General features: G+C 50.3%; 1 protein-coding gene and 1 non-coding gene across 4 annotated transcripts in view; one reads left to right on the forward strand and one right to left on the reverse strand.

Moving 5' to 3' along the window:
* Positions 1 to 361: 361 nt before the first annotated feature.
* Positions 362 to 7,539, reverse strand: LOC101123926 (uncharacterized). The gene is made up of 4 exons (XR_010129146.1): positions 7,477 to 7,539; positions 4,287 to 4,357; positions 1,658 to 1,743; positions 362 to 397 (listed from the first exon to the last, which is right to left on the reverse strand). It is a non-coding gene; the product is annotated as an uncharacterized protein (transcript).
* IGHMBP2 (immunoglobulin mu DNA binding protein 2) overlaps positions 7,366 to 16,337 on the forward strand; it is a 37,164-nt gene continuing 28,192 nt past the window's right edge. The window contains exons 1-5 of one of the 3 annotated variants that reach the window (XM_004051683.5): positions 7,366 to 7,807; positions 9,846 to 10,015; positions 11,922 to 12,114; positions 12,312 to 12,409; positions 15,201 to 15,364. In XM_004051683.5, coding sequence (XP_004051731.5) covers positions 7,503 to 7,807; positions 9,846 to 10,015; positions 11,922 to 12,114; positions 12,312 to 12,409; positions 15,201 to 15,364 — 930 coding nt within the window. In that variant the 5' untranslated portion in view covers positions 7,366 to 7,502. Of the gene's footprint in view, positions 7,808 to 9,845; positions 10,020 to 11,921; positions 12,115 to 12,311; positions 12,410 to 15,200; positions 15,365 to 16,337 lie in introns of those variants that run through there. The other 2 variants (XM_063693289.1, XM_055354693.2) reach the window with 2 other exon arrangements.

The following is a 16,337-nucleotide window of genomic DNA, read 5'->3' on the forward strand; positions in this document are numbered from 1 at the left end:
AGGGAGCAGACCTGCTGGGCCAGGCACCGCCCTCAGAGCAGTGGAAGCCTGCCCTGCCCTTGGAGCCCAGCCCCGCCGTGGGCGCCCCCGAAAGTCCCTTCTGAGCCTCAGCTTTGTTGCCCTCCACCTGAGACGGGGTCGGCGAGGGTCCCTCCTCCGTGTGAGCTGGGGCGTGGGGATTACATACTTGGTGGCTGAGTCCCTGAATATCCAGAGAAGCTCGGTGGTCTCACCTTCTCCAGTCGAATTCTCTCTCCACACGCAAGGTCTAGTTCATTTCCAATTAAGATCAGGTCTTCAGAGGTCACCTTCCACTGGCGGCTGGCAAAGTGCACCACGGCAAAGAGCCTGCCATACTGCCCCGTGGCGATCAGCTCATTCACCTTCTTCACGACCTCTGCAGGGGAAGGCGGGTGGGTGGGCAGTCACCCTCACCTGCTCCCCCACACACTGCAGTGTGATGTGCAGCTCCTGGTGGTGGGGCCCTAGGGTGAACCTGACAGCCAGCACCCCTTGTGAGCACCTCACTGCTGGCGGCCCAGCCCCTGCTCCACCCCCTGCAGGCACAAGGGCAGGCACAAGGGCAGGCACAGGGTCAGTCTGCTGCTTCAGGAGCACCAGCACTGTGGCACGTGGGGCTTTCACAAAAGGAAGCTCCCCAAGACTGCAGAGAACGCCCAAACCGCCTCGTGCAACTCCCTCGCCTAAGCACTCAGCACGCCTGGCTAGGTTTCTACAGCTCTAGGGTGGGCGAAATCCTCCACCTGGTTCATTCTCATGAGAATGAGGAGCCAGCAGACCAGAAGTGTGCAAACCCCAGGAAGCGAAAGGAGAGGACTTTGCAATGAGGAGCCTCCCGTATCCCAACCCCATATCCCACCCCCGGGGCAGGACACGTTCCCCTGCACGCCTGCGCCCACAGGGGCTCCGCGCTCAGTTCCTGTTATCTCTGCTCTGACCCAGGTCACAGTCCTCTCTCTCCTGCACCGTTTACTCTGAACAAGCATTTAATGGGCACCGACCCACCGGCCTGACCGAGGGCGAGACACACAGAAGGGACGACAGAATGCCTGCCCTGGAAACACTGTCAACACCAGAAGCACCAGCACCGAGGGTGAAACTCTTGGCGGACTTGTTTCACTCGCACGGAATCTCAAACAGTATTTAACATATAAGAAGATTTCACTTGAGGATCTTGATTTCCAGTGTTCTGGAAAGCGAGGATCATGGCAAAGAGTGGCTAATGATCCTGTCCCTTCTGACACGGGCTCCAGGTCGACATGAGTCCTGATACCTCTGCATGTTTCTCCAACAGCCCGGGTGGCACCGGCTTCCAGTAATTGTGCTTAACTGTGCTAACTGGGGAGAGCTGTCGCTGCACCCACCAACAGCGGCAGACGAGATGGAGCAGGCGCCCCCTGCCCTCAATTATGCCACCTGCCTGCAGTGTGGCAGGTGTTCAAGGAGTAGTTAATGAAAAACATCTGAAATTCTGGTGTTAACTGGTGAAAATGGACATGAGTGCTGGCACTGTGCTGTGTCTGGGAGCATCTGGAAACATGAAGCCTCGTTCTGTGGCCTGGTGACAACCTCTGTGGCTGACTGGAGCAGGGTCTGGGTGGTGCCCTCTAGCTTCTGTCTCCCAGGGAGGTCTTACCTGCATGGTGTCTGGTCTCCTCAACTGGGTCTGGCAGAACAACTTCTGGCCAAGGTGGTGAACTCAGGGATGTTTTAGGAACATATCTGTAAAACACATTTCGTAGACAAATGTCACAAGCACCTGAAAAGGCAGCTCAAATCCTCTAAGAAATGGCCACGCACAAATGTTAGGAAGGGATCCCCGGCAACAAAAGGTTCGCTCTTTCGGACAGGCCCTGCCCCTCTGGGGTAACCCCGAGGACAGGCTCCCTGTATCCTTTTAGAGCCACAGGGAACAATGGCTCATCATTCAGTAATCAAAGCAGGAACTCTCACTGTTCTGCAAAAGAGCCCTCACTTGGGTACTTCTCAGTGCTGGAAGGGTGCCCATCCAAGAAGGCTGGGCTTGTGGCGTCTTGGGGCACATTTATCTTGGAGGCACAGGCTGCCTCTACTTTCCCCACAACCCGGGACACAGGGCCAGCAGCTCTCCCGCCTCCCTTGGCATCCAGTGGCCCTGGAATGGCAGCTCCAATGACCCTTCACCACATCCTGCTCAAACAGGACCATGACGTTCCCTGCTCCACCTCCACCTCCTCCCAGGTAGGTGCCTGCTCTTCCTTCACACCCAGGTGAGTGCCAGGCAGAACTGGCTCGGAACCCCAGACAATTCTGTGTCCTGGTGTCTGCAACTGAGCAAATGGGAAAACAAGCACCTGCCTGAAAGGGCTGTGTTAGCTATTAGATGGCTACTGTTCACAGCCGGTCCCAGCATGGCCAGTGAGGGTCGGGTGTTAGGAGTGCTCAGTCCCAGCAGCTATAGCACTGCGGTCCCCAGCCACTTCCCCTCCCCACCCTCAGGATGCCAAGCTTGGTGTGGGCAATGCCTTTTTTTTGAGACGGAGTCTCGCTCTGTCACCCAGGCTAGAGTGCGGTGGCATGATCTCAGCTCACTGCAACCTCTGCCTCCAGGGTTCCAGCGATTCTCCTGCCTCAGTCTCCTTAGTAGCTGGGATTACAGGCACATGCCACCACACCTGGCTAATTTTTGTATTTTTAGTAGAGATGGGGTTTCGCCACATTGGCCAGGCTGGTCTCGAACACCTGGCCTCAAGTGATCCGCCCACCCGGCCTCAAGTGATCCGCCCACCTCGGCCTCCCAAAGTTCTGGGATTACAGGCATGAGCCACCGTGCCCAGCCCAAGATCTTCTTCATTTCCTAACTCTCCCCTGCCTGCTCAGCCTCAGGTAGGTGGAGGGGAGAAGAAGGGAGGAAAGAAAGGGGGGGGCCTAGATTCAAAAGGAGGTGGGGTCTTTCTTTCTGTAGTCTACAAAGAGGGAGGGTAGGTAGATCCCAAACCGAATTATTCAGAACTGTTTTTAAACTTTTATTGCTGCTGCCACTGCAAAGTAAAATTTCAATCTTTCTACTCCAGGGTTGCATTAGGAGGAAGAAAACGACTTGCTCCATATGCAAAATGTGCCGGCCTCCACACCAAGGACCAGGCCCACATGTCCTGTTGGCTGGCGCGCAGGAGGGGCTCCACACGAATCTGGGAGAGGAATGAATGCTTTCCCAGTGGGGTAGGGCTTGGAGCTCCTAGAGACACGAACTCCGTGGTCTGTGGTTGGTCAATGACCTTGAGAGACAAGGAGGACAAGGAAGGTGCTGCTCCCTACAAAACGTCTTTGACCTGTTTGATGTCTAGTCTCCCCATACGGGTCCAGCAGTGCCCAGTGTGAGAAGAACACGCTGGCAGGAAGGTGCTAACCTCTCACACAGGACACAGGGGTAGTAGGCACAACCTACCCACGTGCTCACTTACAACTTCTTCTTATGCTCAGAATGTTTTGCCGCTTCTTTGAGAAGCAAGAAAGACTCCCATATCTCCCCACTGCAGAGGATCCCTGGAGTCCCAGCAGCAGTTCCAGCAGCCAATGTTTTGTGAGTGCTGACTGTATGCCAGGCACTGTTCTAAGCGCTTTAAATGTATACATTTACTTAATCCTCTCCAACACCCATGCAGATAGAAATGAACACTACTTCCATCTTGCAGAAGCCTGGTGTCCCAGGCTGTGAGGGGCAGCCGGAACTGCACCCCGGGGGGGTCCCTACAGTAACTGCTATCCCTGCATTGCTCCTGTGTCTCCCACCAGTGAGTGGAACTTTGTCGAATGTTTTCTGCAGTTTATGATACCTAAAAATGTTTTCTCAAGTATAAAATTTTAACACTGAATGTGCTTTTTCAAATAATGAGTTTCTCTTAGAGACTCTGATACAAACTTCCTCATCAGAAATCTTGAGTTAAGACTTCAAGCTCCTCCATAATAAAAGAGAGCAAACACATATGGAATTTCTCTTTGGTCTCTTGCAGTTACGTCTTCTTTTAAGGGTCTGAGAAAAATACCGTCAAAAAAGTTAAAGCTGAAAGTGGTGGTGCATGCCTGTAATCCCAGCTACTCAGGAGGCTGAGGCAGGAGGACCACTTTAGGCCAGGAGTTCAAAACCAGCCTGGGAAACATAGTGAAACTCTGTCTCTTAAAAACAAAAGAGGAAATTCAAATATTATTGAGAACCAAAAGGTAGGAAGTTTTGACTTTAGAAAGATGGTTCTACAAATGAAAGGAAAAGAGGCACCAAAACCCACATTTTGATATTACCCTGGTAGATATGAAGTGCTCTGTGAATTGAACCTTCGAGAAGCAGACCAAAGGGAGGCTGAGGGAAGAAGAGAAACACAGATCATTACCACTAATACTACAAATGCAAACTGCCCTTTATGATGCTAAATGCACGGCTGCTGCTCCTGGTACATGGTATGAACCACTGCATGACAGCCTGCCCACAGAAACACCTAGGTGAGCAAAACTACAAGAACGTCACTTACAGCGACTGGTTATATGTGTTGAGATCAGTTAGCCACATCATCTACAAGCACCTGAGACCAGAACCACCCGTCCACTAACTCATGCCTTGACTAAGTGCCTGGTAGGTTCAGACTCTGATCTGTGCCCAAGTGTGGGAGCAGCCTCCAAGACAGCTCTGCTGGGCCCCGCCTCCTGCTATTCTTACCCCTGTTAGCCCCCTAGGAGTGGTCTGTGTGTCCAACAGCTAGTGACAGACATGCTAGCACGTGGCTTCTGGGATGAGGTGATAACTAACTGGGACTTCCATCTTGGATGCCTGTGCTCACCCTTTCTGATCTCTGGCCTTAGGGCTGCCCTGCTGTGAGCAGCCCTACCTAGAGGTCCACATGGCGGGGAACTAGGCCTATTGCCAACACCCACGGGAACGACCTTGCAGGTAGATTCTCCAGCCGCTGGCGCAGTGGAGTCTTGAGATAACTACAGCCCCTGCAGACTTGCTTGCTGCAAGCTAAGACCCTGAGCCAGAACCAGCCACTTCAGCTGCTTCTGTGTTCCTGGCTCTCAGAACTGGTGTGAGTTAATAAATGTTTTAAGCTGCTAAGGTTTGGGGTAATTTCTGATGTAATCGTAGATAACGAATACACCAGGAATACACCAGGAAACAAAGACATTCAATCTACTGAGAAGGCAGGGGATCAAAATAAGTGCTTAGGTGTAAAAAGCAGAGAACAGTTTCTCAATAACCACTTTTAAAGAAACTCAGCTATAATTTACACACCATAAAAACCACCTTTTTAAAGTTCACCCATTAGCACCAGCTCCCCATTTGCATCTCCTCAGCTGCTTTCTCCTCTCCTCTCCCATTTGGGCACCTGGGGCTCAACCCTTGGCCTTGACCTCCTCTCCGCCCATGGCCATTCCTCTGGTGACTGCATCCAGTCCGATGGATTTAAACGCCCCCAATGTGCTGGTGACTCCCAAGTTTATACCTCCAGCCAGGGCTTCTCTCCTGGATTTGCATACCCACCTATCTATCTGCCTTAGCCACTTGTGTCTGACGAGCACCTCACACCTCCAGAGGCTCCTCATTTCTTCCCATGCCTGCTTCTCCCACACTCCTCCCTCTCACATGAGGGCAACTTCATCCTCCCAGTTGCTCAGGCCCCAAACCTCCATCAGTTTTGACCCTTCTCTTGCACACTACTCAGCCAACCCATTGGCAAATCCATCCCACTATTAAAAACTTAGCAGGCTTCTGTACCTAATTTGCTTCTAGCTTTGTCTTTGGGTCCACAGGGAACAAACAGTCTCCTTCCTCTCCCGCAGGATTTCCTTTAGGTAGTCCTGGAGACTGTGACTGTGTACTTCCATCACGTCTCCTTTGCTCACTCTTCAAGGCCCCAGCTGCTCACTGTTTTGGTCACCTTGTCTCTACTCGCTTCACTGTGTGTCTTTCTCTCCTAACGCGTGAGTCTGTACTTGAACATAGCATTGGAGGGGTGGTTTCATGTAGGTAGGTAGAATGGAGTAAGTCCCACTGCTTTTGTAAAAACTTTCCTGCCTACTTAAACCTAAGTTTTATTACGGAAAATGTCAAGCATACAAAAGTAAAGAGAACAGAATAGTGAACTCTCTCTCAATTATCCCTTTCCAGGTTCAACAGTTACCAACTCATGGCCAATTTTGGCATCTACATTGCCTCTGGCCCAACTCTGTGATTATTATTAATTTCTTAATAGACTTTATTTTTTAGCGTAGTTTTAGTTTCACACCAAAATTGAGTGGAAGGTACAGAGAGTTCCCATATGTCCCCTGTCCATGTGCCCACAGCTTCCTATCAACATCCCTCACCAGAGTGGTACAATCTTTACAATTGATGAACCTACATTGACACATCATTGTTATCCAAAGTCCATAGTCTACATTAGGGGTTCACCCTTGGTAGTGTACATTCTACGGATTTGGACAAACTTATAATGACATGTACCTACCATTATATCATACAGAATAGTTTCACTGCCCTAAAAATCCTCTGAGCTCTACCTATTTATCCTTTTCTCCCCCAATCCTCTTAGCCCCCATCTATCTTTTTACTGTCTCCTTAGATTTGCCTTTTCCAGAATGTCATAGTGGGAAACATACAAGATGTAGCCTTTTCAGGTTGGCTTCTTTTACTTAGTAACATGTATGTAAGTTTCCTCCATGTCTCTTCATGACTCATTTCTTTTTATTGCTGAATAATATTCTACTGTATGGAGGTCCTACAGTTTATGTAACCGTTCATCTCCTGAAGGACATCTGGGTTGCTTCCAAGTTTTGGGAATTATGGTACTATTCTTTTAATATCGTCCAATATAGAGTTAGATCCAGTTTTCCATTTTTGGGGGTCATAGTGAGACATGAGACCCCGGTTTAAAACATACATAAACACTCATGCACACAAATACACACTCCAACCATTTTCAGGCAGAGATTTATAGAGTTTTTAACGAACATAACCTTTTCGGAGCCTCGTATCAGCCCAGCGCCTTAAATACGGCTGTTTCTTTTGCTGAATGAGTTCAGATTAGGCGAGGATATCCATCATCATTTTTCAGACCAGCTCGCAGCCTGGGGGCAGTGGTTCAAGCACAGGCTTTGGAGCCGAAATGACTGCACCTGAAGTACTCTTCTTCCACTTCCCCGCTGTGTGACCCTGGGCACGTTACCTAGCTCCTCTAAGCCTCACTCTTCTCCCCCATAACATAGGGCCTATACCAAAGTTCAAGGGCTATTGTCAGTATTCAGGCTATTAACTGAAGGAATCAAAATCTGAACCTGGGTTCCCCCGACTCCAAAACCCGTGCTATATTCACCACAAATGCGATCAACACACAAGGCACCAGGTCGGACCCAGGCACATACGTGGCGAGACCGCAGGGAGCAGCGCTCGCTCTGCGTCCTCCCTTCCTCCCATATCCCAGGTCTCACCTGCTCCGGGCCCCAAAGGTCTCAGGATGCTGTGGCTGCACGCAGCCGCCAGCCGCCCTAAGGTGACCGTCAGGGACGATGCTGCCATGGCCGCCGCCATCTTCCCGCAGCCTCGGCCGGAAACGGAAACGACGCGAACCGCGTGCGTAACGCACGGGCCCGGCGGGGAACACCGGTCCCGCTGTAACACCGGCCCGGCGCAGAAGCGGGACGTCGGCTGCTCGGGGCCCAGGCCGGCGGCGGCGATGGCCTCGGCAGCTGTGGAGAGCTTCGTGACCAAGCAACTGGACCTGCTGGAGCTCGAGAGAGACGCGGAGGTGGAGGAGCGCAGGTACGGGAGGCCGCCGGCGCCGCTCCCTCGCGGTCGGTCCCGCAGTGTCCCGGGCAGAGTCTCCGGGGGGCTCGGCCTCATAGTCTGGGGCGGGAATTTCGTCTCCGACCCTTCGAGTCAGGGGCAGGGACCGTCCGTCCCCTGCTTGGCCATCTCCCGAGTTGTCAGTCTCATCACTTCCTGGGCAGCGCGTTCCGTTTGGGGACCCTTAAGAAGCACTTTGATTTCCCGACCCGAGACCCCCCCCTAAGCTTACACTCCTGGGCCCTGGCCCCGACCCCAGTTCCACCCGCAGCGAGTTAGCAGCCCTTTCCCTTATCCATTCAGTAAACATGGTTTGCGCCCATTCTCAGTCAGGCCCCGGCAGCATGAGTCAGGTGCACTGGCTGCCCCCGATCCGGCCAACGGCGGGCTGGGCATGAGCAGAGAGTCCCTTCCCCTCCAGCGCGTCCAGGGCCGGCTGCGTGCGTGTCGCGGGGAAAGAGCCTGGAGGAGGAAGGCCCTTCCCTGGGGAGGGTCATGGTGGCTTCAAGGAGGGAGTGGTGCCTGAAGGAAAATTGGAGTTAAGCTGGTGGGTGCGGGGTAGGATGGGGAGCCGTCCTGAGAGGTGTGGGAAGCCATGTGAGAGCCGGGCTTGTTTCCGAATGGGACTATTTACTTGTCCAAAACAATCAGAGCTAACACTTACGTACTTTCCATGCGTTAATTCTTTTACACCTCATCCCATGCCAACCCTACAGTGTAAGTTTCTTTTTTTTCTTTTTCTTTCTTTCTTTCTTTTTTTTTTTTAGACAGAGTCTCTCTCTGTCGCCCAGGCTGGAGTGCAGTGGCACGATCTCGGCTCACTGCAGCTTCCATCTCCCGGGTTCAAGCGATTCTCCTGCCTCAGCCTCCTGAGTAGCTGGGACTACAGGCGCGCCACCACGTCCTACTAATTTTTTGTATTTTTAGTAGAGACGGGGTTTCACCATGTTGGCTAGGATGGTCTCGATCTCCTGACCTCGTGGTCTGCCCGCCTTGGCCTCCCAAAGTGTTGGGATTACAGGCGTGAGCCACCGTGCCTGGCCGCAGTGTAGGTTTCTGTTACTGTCATTTTCCGTCTAAGGAGATGGAGACAGAGAGGGGTTAAGTAACTTGCCCCGGGGTGACACTGTAGCCCGATTTGCTGTCAGGCAGTCTGCTTCCAGAGTTTGCAGTCAGCCATATGTGGGTAGGATTTGTCTGAGATGCTTTTGATCATGGCAGTGGAGAGCTTTTGCAGTTATGTTGAGTTTCTTAGAATCCCAGCTGTTTCATTTATGGCTGTGTGACTTTGCAGGTTCTGTCTCTGAGCCTTACTTACTTCATCTGTAAAACTGGGATGATTCCCACCTCACAGGCTTGCTCTGAGAATGAAACGATCCCCTGTCAGTCAGGTGCTCAGCATGGTGCCAAGGACAGAGTCAGCCCCCATGGCAGTGGCTCTTTCTGAGGATGCTGAGCAGACTGGCAGGGCGAGCCTGGGAAGGGCCTGGCTAAGGAGCTAGTCTTCTGTTCTGTGTGTGAAGGATGGGCCATCAGCGGGGTTAAGCAGGTGAGGGAGGCGAATAGATTTGCATTTTAGGAGGATTTCTTGGGTATCCTGCTTTTGATTGGACGTGGAGAGGCCAGAGGTAAGGTAGTTGAGAGGCTGTGTTTAGTCCAGGTGAGCAGTGATGTGGATTTGAACCGGGGCTGTGGCAGCCAGGATGAGAGGCAGAGAAGTCCAGGTAGAAATGGGAGGGGCCTGATAGGACTTAGTGACAGATGGGAGGAGAGAGGGGAATGCTGATTGAAAGATCTGTCTCAGGTAACTGAGAGAAGGGTTGTGGCATTAACTGCCCTAGGGGGATGTAGGAGGACCGGGATTGGGAGTGGAGCCAATTCGGAGTTCCATTGGGACATATTTAGTGCCTGTGAGTAGATCTTTATCTATGTGTCTTTCTCTTTGACTTTTCCTGGGTGGGTGGAAGTAGAAACTGGTAAAAATCCTGAAGCATCAATACCGAGTGTCTTCCAGGTCCTGGCAGGAGAACGTCTCTCTGAAAGAGCTCCAGAGCCGAGGCGTGTGTTTGCTGAAGCTGCAGGTATCCAGCCAGCGCACTGGGCTGTACGGACGGCTGCTGGTCACCTTTGAGCCCAGGCGATGCGGGTCCGCGGCAGCTCTTCCCAGTAACAGCTTTACTTCTGGTGTGTGCGTATTGACCTAGACAGACATTGAAATTTACTGGCATTCAGACCGTGACTTGTACCCTCGTAAAGACTGGATTACAATGACCAGTTGGAGAATAAAGCATTGCAATGAAGAGCTCTTAATCAGAAGTCCAACAATTGATGTGGGTTTTAGTTGTCTAGATCAGCGTTGTCCAAAATGGTAGCCATTAGCCATGCGTGGTCATCAAATGTTTGAAGTGTGGCTTGTAATTGCTGCAGATACAGAATACACACCAAATTTGGGAGATTATGTTAAAAAAAATTGGGAATATCTTGAGTAATTTTTCTGAATACTGATTACATGTTGAAATAATCTTTTTCATATATTGGGTTAAATAAAAAAATCTTATTAAAATAATTTACCCATTTCTTTTCTTTTTTTTTTTTTTTTTGTTTGAGACAGAGTTTCGCTCTTATTGACCAGTCTGGAGTGCAGTGGCATGATCTCGGCTCACTGCAACCTCCGCCTCCAGGGTTCAAGTGATTCTCCTGCCTCAGCCTCCCGAGTAGCTGGGATTAGAGGCATGCGCCACCATGCCTGGCTAATTTTGTATTTTTAGTAGAGACGGGGTTTCTCCATGTTGGTCAGGCTGGTCTCGAACTCCCAACCTCAGGTGATCCGCCTGCTTTGGCCTCCCAAAGTGCTGGGATTACAGGTGTGAGCCAGTGCACCCAGCCTCTTTTAAATTTCTTAATATGGCTACTAGAAAACTTAAAACTACACGTGACTGGGTGCCTGTAATCCTAGCACTTTGGGAGGCCGAGGTGGGTGGATCACTTGATCTCAGGAGTTCGAGACCAGCCTGGGCAACGTGGCAAAACCCCATCTCTGCAAAAAAATAGAAAAATTAGCCAGATGTGGTGGTGTGCGCCTGTAGTTCCTGCTACTTGATGGGCTGAGGCAGGAGGATCGCTTGAACCTGGGAGGTTGAGGCTGCAGTGAGCTGAAATCACGCCACTGCACTCTAGCTTGGGGGCAAAGTGAGACCCTGTCTCAAAACAGACAAAAACAAAAGAAAAACTACACGTGACTCTCTTTATGTTTCTATGTAATGGGCAGCCTTGGTCCAGCTGGTAAACATGCAGGATGTGTACTTCTGTATTCCCAACCCTTTCTTGTGCCAAGCATGCTTCGGCTAAACTTGTGCCAGCCTGGTTGGAAAGGAGGGGCAGTTAGAAGAAGCTTCTTAACCACACGCCTGGGACGCTTGTGTTAGACAACCACAGCCTTGGAAGCCTGGAGGAAGCAGCGTTGCCAGGGCTGTACTTTTTACTATGAAAGTGTCTCTGCCTTGTTTTGGTGGTGATGGAGTTTTAAATTTCATATTTTGATTTCGTAGACTTTAGCCCAACAATTACTGGAATATTGGCTGGATTTGGAGAAGATGAGACGAGGGTATTGAGAGAGGAGAGGGCAAGGAGGGGAACCTGTAGGTTGGAGTCAGACCTGAGCAGAGTTTGAGATTTTTTTTTTCTGAGATGGAGTCTCACTCTGTCGCTCAGGCCGGAGTGCAGTGGTGCAATCTTGGCTCACTGCAGCCTCAGCCTCCCGAGTAGCTGGGACCACAGGCGCCTGCCACCACACCCGGCTAATTTTTTGTATTTTTAGTAGAGACGGGCTTTCACTGTGTTAGCCAGGATGGTCTCAATCTCCTGACCTCGTGATCTGCCCACCTCTGCCTCCCAAAGTACTGGGATTACAGGCGTGAGCCACCGTGCCCGGCCTAGCTTACTTTCTTTTTTTTTTTTTTAACTGTTACTGATTACATTTACTAAAGAAAGTAACAAAGATAAAATATTTGAAGTATAGTGGATTTTATTACAGAAAATGATATTGAAGCTTTCCCCAGTGCCTGGCGTCACTGAGTCTTTGTTTTTGCAGGTGATATCGTGGGCCTGTACGATGCTGCTAATGAGGGCAGTCAGCTGGCCACCGGGATCCTGACCCGGGTCACCCAGAAGTCGGTCATGGTGGCCTTTGATGAGTCCCACGATTTCCAGTTGAGCTTGGACCGAGAGAATTCCTACAGACTGTTAAAACTTGCCAATGATGTCACTTACAGGCGACTGAAAAAGTAAGTGGATGGGACTGGAAATCCTAAGTACCATCTTCCTTCAACACAGCTAACCCATTCCTACCATGCCTGTCGCACAAAAGAGAGCAACAGGTCATGGTGTGGGTGTGGCCCTCATGGGAGTTGGTGGCAGCATTGGGGCAGAGGCTCGGGCACTGAATTGCAGGTGTTCTAATTTTAGTTTTCTCCCTTGGCAGAGCCCTGATTGCTCTAAAGAAGTATCATTCTGGCCCAGCCTCCTCACTCATAGAAGTGCTCTTTGGCAGATCTGCTCCCAGTCCTGCCAGTGAAATACGTAAGAACTTCTGAGTTTTCTTTTTTGGATGAAATCACTACTGAAAGTATAGAGAACAGTGTGACCTTGGGCCGTTTTAATAAGAGTTTGAGAAAGTATGACTAGAAGAAATCTCCCTGAACATCTTTGTAGGAATGTCTCGGAGGGCCTTGCATGAACTGGACCGTCCTCCTTGTACTCAGTCCTAATGAACTGGCTCGTTCCATTGAGGTTTTTTTTTTTTTTGAGACACAGTCTTGCTCTGTTGCCCAGGCTGGAGTGCAGTGGTGCGATCTCAGCTCATTGCAACCTCCGCCTCCCGGGTTCAAGTGATTCTTCTGCCTCAACCTCCCAAGTAGCTGGGACTACAGGCATGCACCACCACGCCTGGCTAATTTCTGTACTTTTAGTAGAGACGAGGTTTCACCATATTGACCAGGCTGGTCTCGAACTCCTGACCTCATGATCCACCCGCCTTGGCTTCCCAAAGTGCTGGGATTACAGGCGTGAGCCACTGCGCGCCTGGCTCCGTTGAGTTTTTAGTTAAAAAAATTTTTTTTTGGCGGGGGGTGCAGATGGAGTCTCGCTCTGTCATCCAGACCGGAGTATAGTGGCATGATCTTGGCTCACTGCAACCTCCGCCTCCCGGGCTCAAGTGATTCTCATGTCTCAGGCTCCTGAATAGCTGGGATTACAGGCACACGCCACCACGCCTGGCTAATTTTTGTATTTTTAGTGGAGACAGGGTTTTGCCATCTTGGCCAGGCTGTTCTCAAACTCCTGATCTCAAGTGATCTACTCACCTCAGCCTCCCAAAGTGTTGGGATTACAGGCGTGAGCTACCATGCCTAGCCTCCACTGAGTTTTAAAATAATGTTCTTTTTAGTGTATATAAATCTTTTATTTTGAAATGTAATGATATTTCTTTTAGCTTAGTACTTTGTGAAAATAGAGGAAAGCTGATCATACTTTATGCTTGATAGCAATTTTAGGTTGGAAAAATCTTTTTTTTTTTTTTTTTGAGACGGAGACTTGCTCTGTCACCCAGAGTGGGGTGCAGTGGTGCGACCTCGGCTCACCGCAACCTCCGCCTCCCGGGTTCAAGTGACTCTCCTGCCTCAGCCTCCCAAGTAGTTGGGATTACAGGTGCCCACCACCATGCCCGGCTAATTTTTGTATTTTTTAGTAGAGACAACATGGTTTCACCATGTTGGTCAGGCCGGTCTTGAACTCCTGACCTCAGGTGATCTACCCGCCTCGGCCTCCCAAAGTGCTGGGATTACAGGCGTGAGCCAGCGTGCACGGTCTGTGCACTTTTTATGTCCTTTGCTGTTCTTGGAGAACGTCATTTTTGGGAGGAGTTTGTTGTCTCATCCAGTCACTGCCCATGATTTAACAGTCCTGTGAGTATTGGACTTGGCCCATTTGTAAAGCGGTGGCTTTGGCCAAGCCTCATGCAAGGGTTACCCCGCAGCTATTTTCTATCATATTGTGCTAGGCAAGCCAGTGTTGTGTTAGCTTCAAACACACAGGACGACTTTGTAGCACTCTTTCAGCATGCAGTCCCTCAAGATGTGTTATTTTTAAATACTCATTTTCTTTCTGCATTTTCCTTTGGAAATTCTAAATGCACTCACATTTCAGTAATGCTTTATTTCTATGAAATATTTACTGAAGGGCTCCTATGCGTCATAAACTGAATTAGAAATGTATTTACTGTGTCTTAGGGACTCTGGAATGGCTTGGCTAGAGCACGGGAACGTGGGGTTCAATGGCCTGTTACTAGCTGCACACCCTGCCATCTTCCATGTTGGCTTCAGTCTCACAAGTCAGGGTCAGCAAACACCCTTTGCTTATGAGCTGCTCCTTATCCGATAGGCGTCTCTGTATAGTGGGCACCATGTAGCGAATGCCATGGCTGCAGGGCTGAGCACACCACCACCTGCTCTCAAGAGCACAGCATAAGAAGCAGGTCTTGGCCAGGCGCGGTGGCTCACACCTTTAGTCCCAGCACTTTGGGAGGCTGAGGCCGGCAGATCATGAGGTCAGGAGATCAAGACCATCCTGGCCAACATGGTGAATCCCCGTCTCTACTAACAACACAAAAAATTAGCTGGGTGTGGTGGCACTCACCTGTAGTCCCAGCTACTCTGGAGGCTGAGGCAGGAGAATCGCTTGAACCCAGGAGGCGGATGTTGCAGTGAGCTGAGATCATGCCATTGCACTCCAGCCTGGGTGACAAGCAAGACTCCGTCTCAAAAAAAAAAAAAAAGAAGCAGGTCTTTAGTCTTGGTCGTGGAAGATTCAAAATAGAAACACGATCCTAGAATTTGTTAATCATTGTTTTTGTCATTTGTCTTTATCATTTTATGGGCACTTTAAAGAGGGACAATATGTTAGAAAGGAATATGCTCTAGGAAACATTTCCTTCATTCCTGTTACTCTAGATCAGGGGTTTTTCCCGTGAAGGGATGGATTATGAATGTTTTGACTCTGTGGGCCATATCATACATACCATCTACAGCAGGCAGCTGTAGATGGTATGTAAATGAACGGGCGTGGCTGTGCTCCAGTGAAACTCACCAAAACCGGCAGCTGACTGGATGTGGCCCACAGTTTGCCGATTCCTGTTCAAGGAGAAACCTTGTGAAAATAAAGCAGACTTAATTTTGTGTTGATTGGGTTGCCCTTGGTGAGGACCGGCGTGTTCCTGACAGGCATCACTCATCCCCCGGGGCACACACTCTCTGAGGAGGAACACCCACAGAGCTCCCCAGAGCACCTGAGTCTCACGCTGCTGTTTCTTCCACAGACCCGCTGACATTCTTCAACACCTGCCTGGACACCTCCCAGAAAGAAGCGGTTTCATTTGCGCTGTCTCAGAAAGAACTTGCCATCATCCATGGACCTCCTGGCACTGGGAAAACCACGACTGTGGTTGAGATAATTCTTCAAGCTGTGAAACAAGGCTTAAAGGTGGGCAGTGCACATCACTTCCCTGTCAGAGCCCATCCGCTCCTGGTCTGTTGTGTTCAGTGGGTGCTCAGCGACCTTCCAGCCTCAGTTCTGGTGGGATGGGTCAGGAACATTACTGAGCATTTATTGATTGAGCCTTGGACTGCCCCTGTTTGATTTCCAGCATCCCCATGAGTCTGGGGGAGCACGCGCAGGAGCCGTAGCCTGGGTTGTTGAGGAAGGCTCCTGGAGCCCTCTGAGGCGTGGCAGCCTTCGTGTTGGCCAGGCCCTGGGTCAGGGTTTATTTGCTCACCACACTTGCTGTGCTCATGCTCCTCCGTGTGCACGCCCGTGCAGGGGCCTGGAGTTGGCCTGGGCCCGGTCTGTGCCCGTCAGGAGCTCAGCGTCTGGTTGAGGTGTTAACAGCTAATCAGATAGTCTGGTTAATGGATACAATGCACATGTCCAGTGCACAGATGAATGATTTTCTGAGATGTGGAATATAACATTGTACATTATTATTCACTTACATTTTAAATTTTTTTTATTTTTATTTTTTTGAGACGGAGCCTCACTCTGTCACCCAGGCTAGAGTCTGGAGTGCAGGGGTGGGATCTTGGTTCCCTGCAACCTCCGCCTCCCGGGTTTAAGTGATTCTCCTACCTCAGCCTCCCGAATAGCTGGGATTATAGGCGTGCGCCACCATGCCTGGCTAATTTTTGTGTTTTTAGTAGAGATGGAGTTTCACCACATTGGCCAGTCTGGTCTCACTCCTGACTTCAGTTGATCTGCCTGCCTCAGCCTCCCAAAGTGCTACGACCACAGGCATAAGCCACTGTGCCCGGCCCAGTTACATTTTTAATGGCTGAAAAAGGATCTTTTATGATCATCTGCATCAGCTTGAGTCATTGTGGATCTTGGCACATGGAGAGTTTTTTTTTTTTTAATTTATTTTTATTTTTAATTATACTTTAAGTTCGAGAGCTTTTTGAAA

This window comes from Gorilla gorilla, chromosome 9 (assembly GCF_029281585.2).
Source record: "Gorilla gorilla gorilla isolate KB3781 chromosome 9, NHGRI_mGorGor1-v2.1_pri, whole genome shotgun sequence".
In the NCBI taxonomy this organism is placed as follows: Eukaryota; Metazoa; Chordata; class Mammalia; order Primates; family Hominidae; genus Gorilla; species Gorilla gorilla.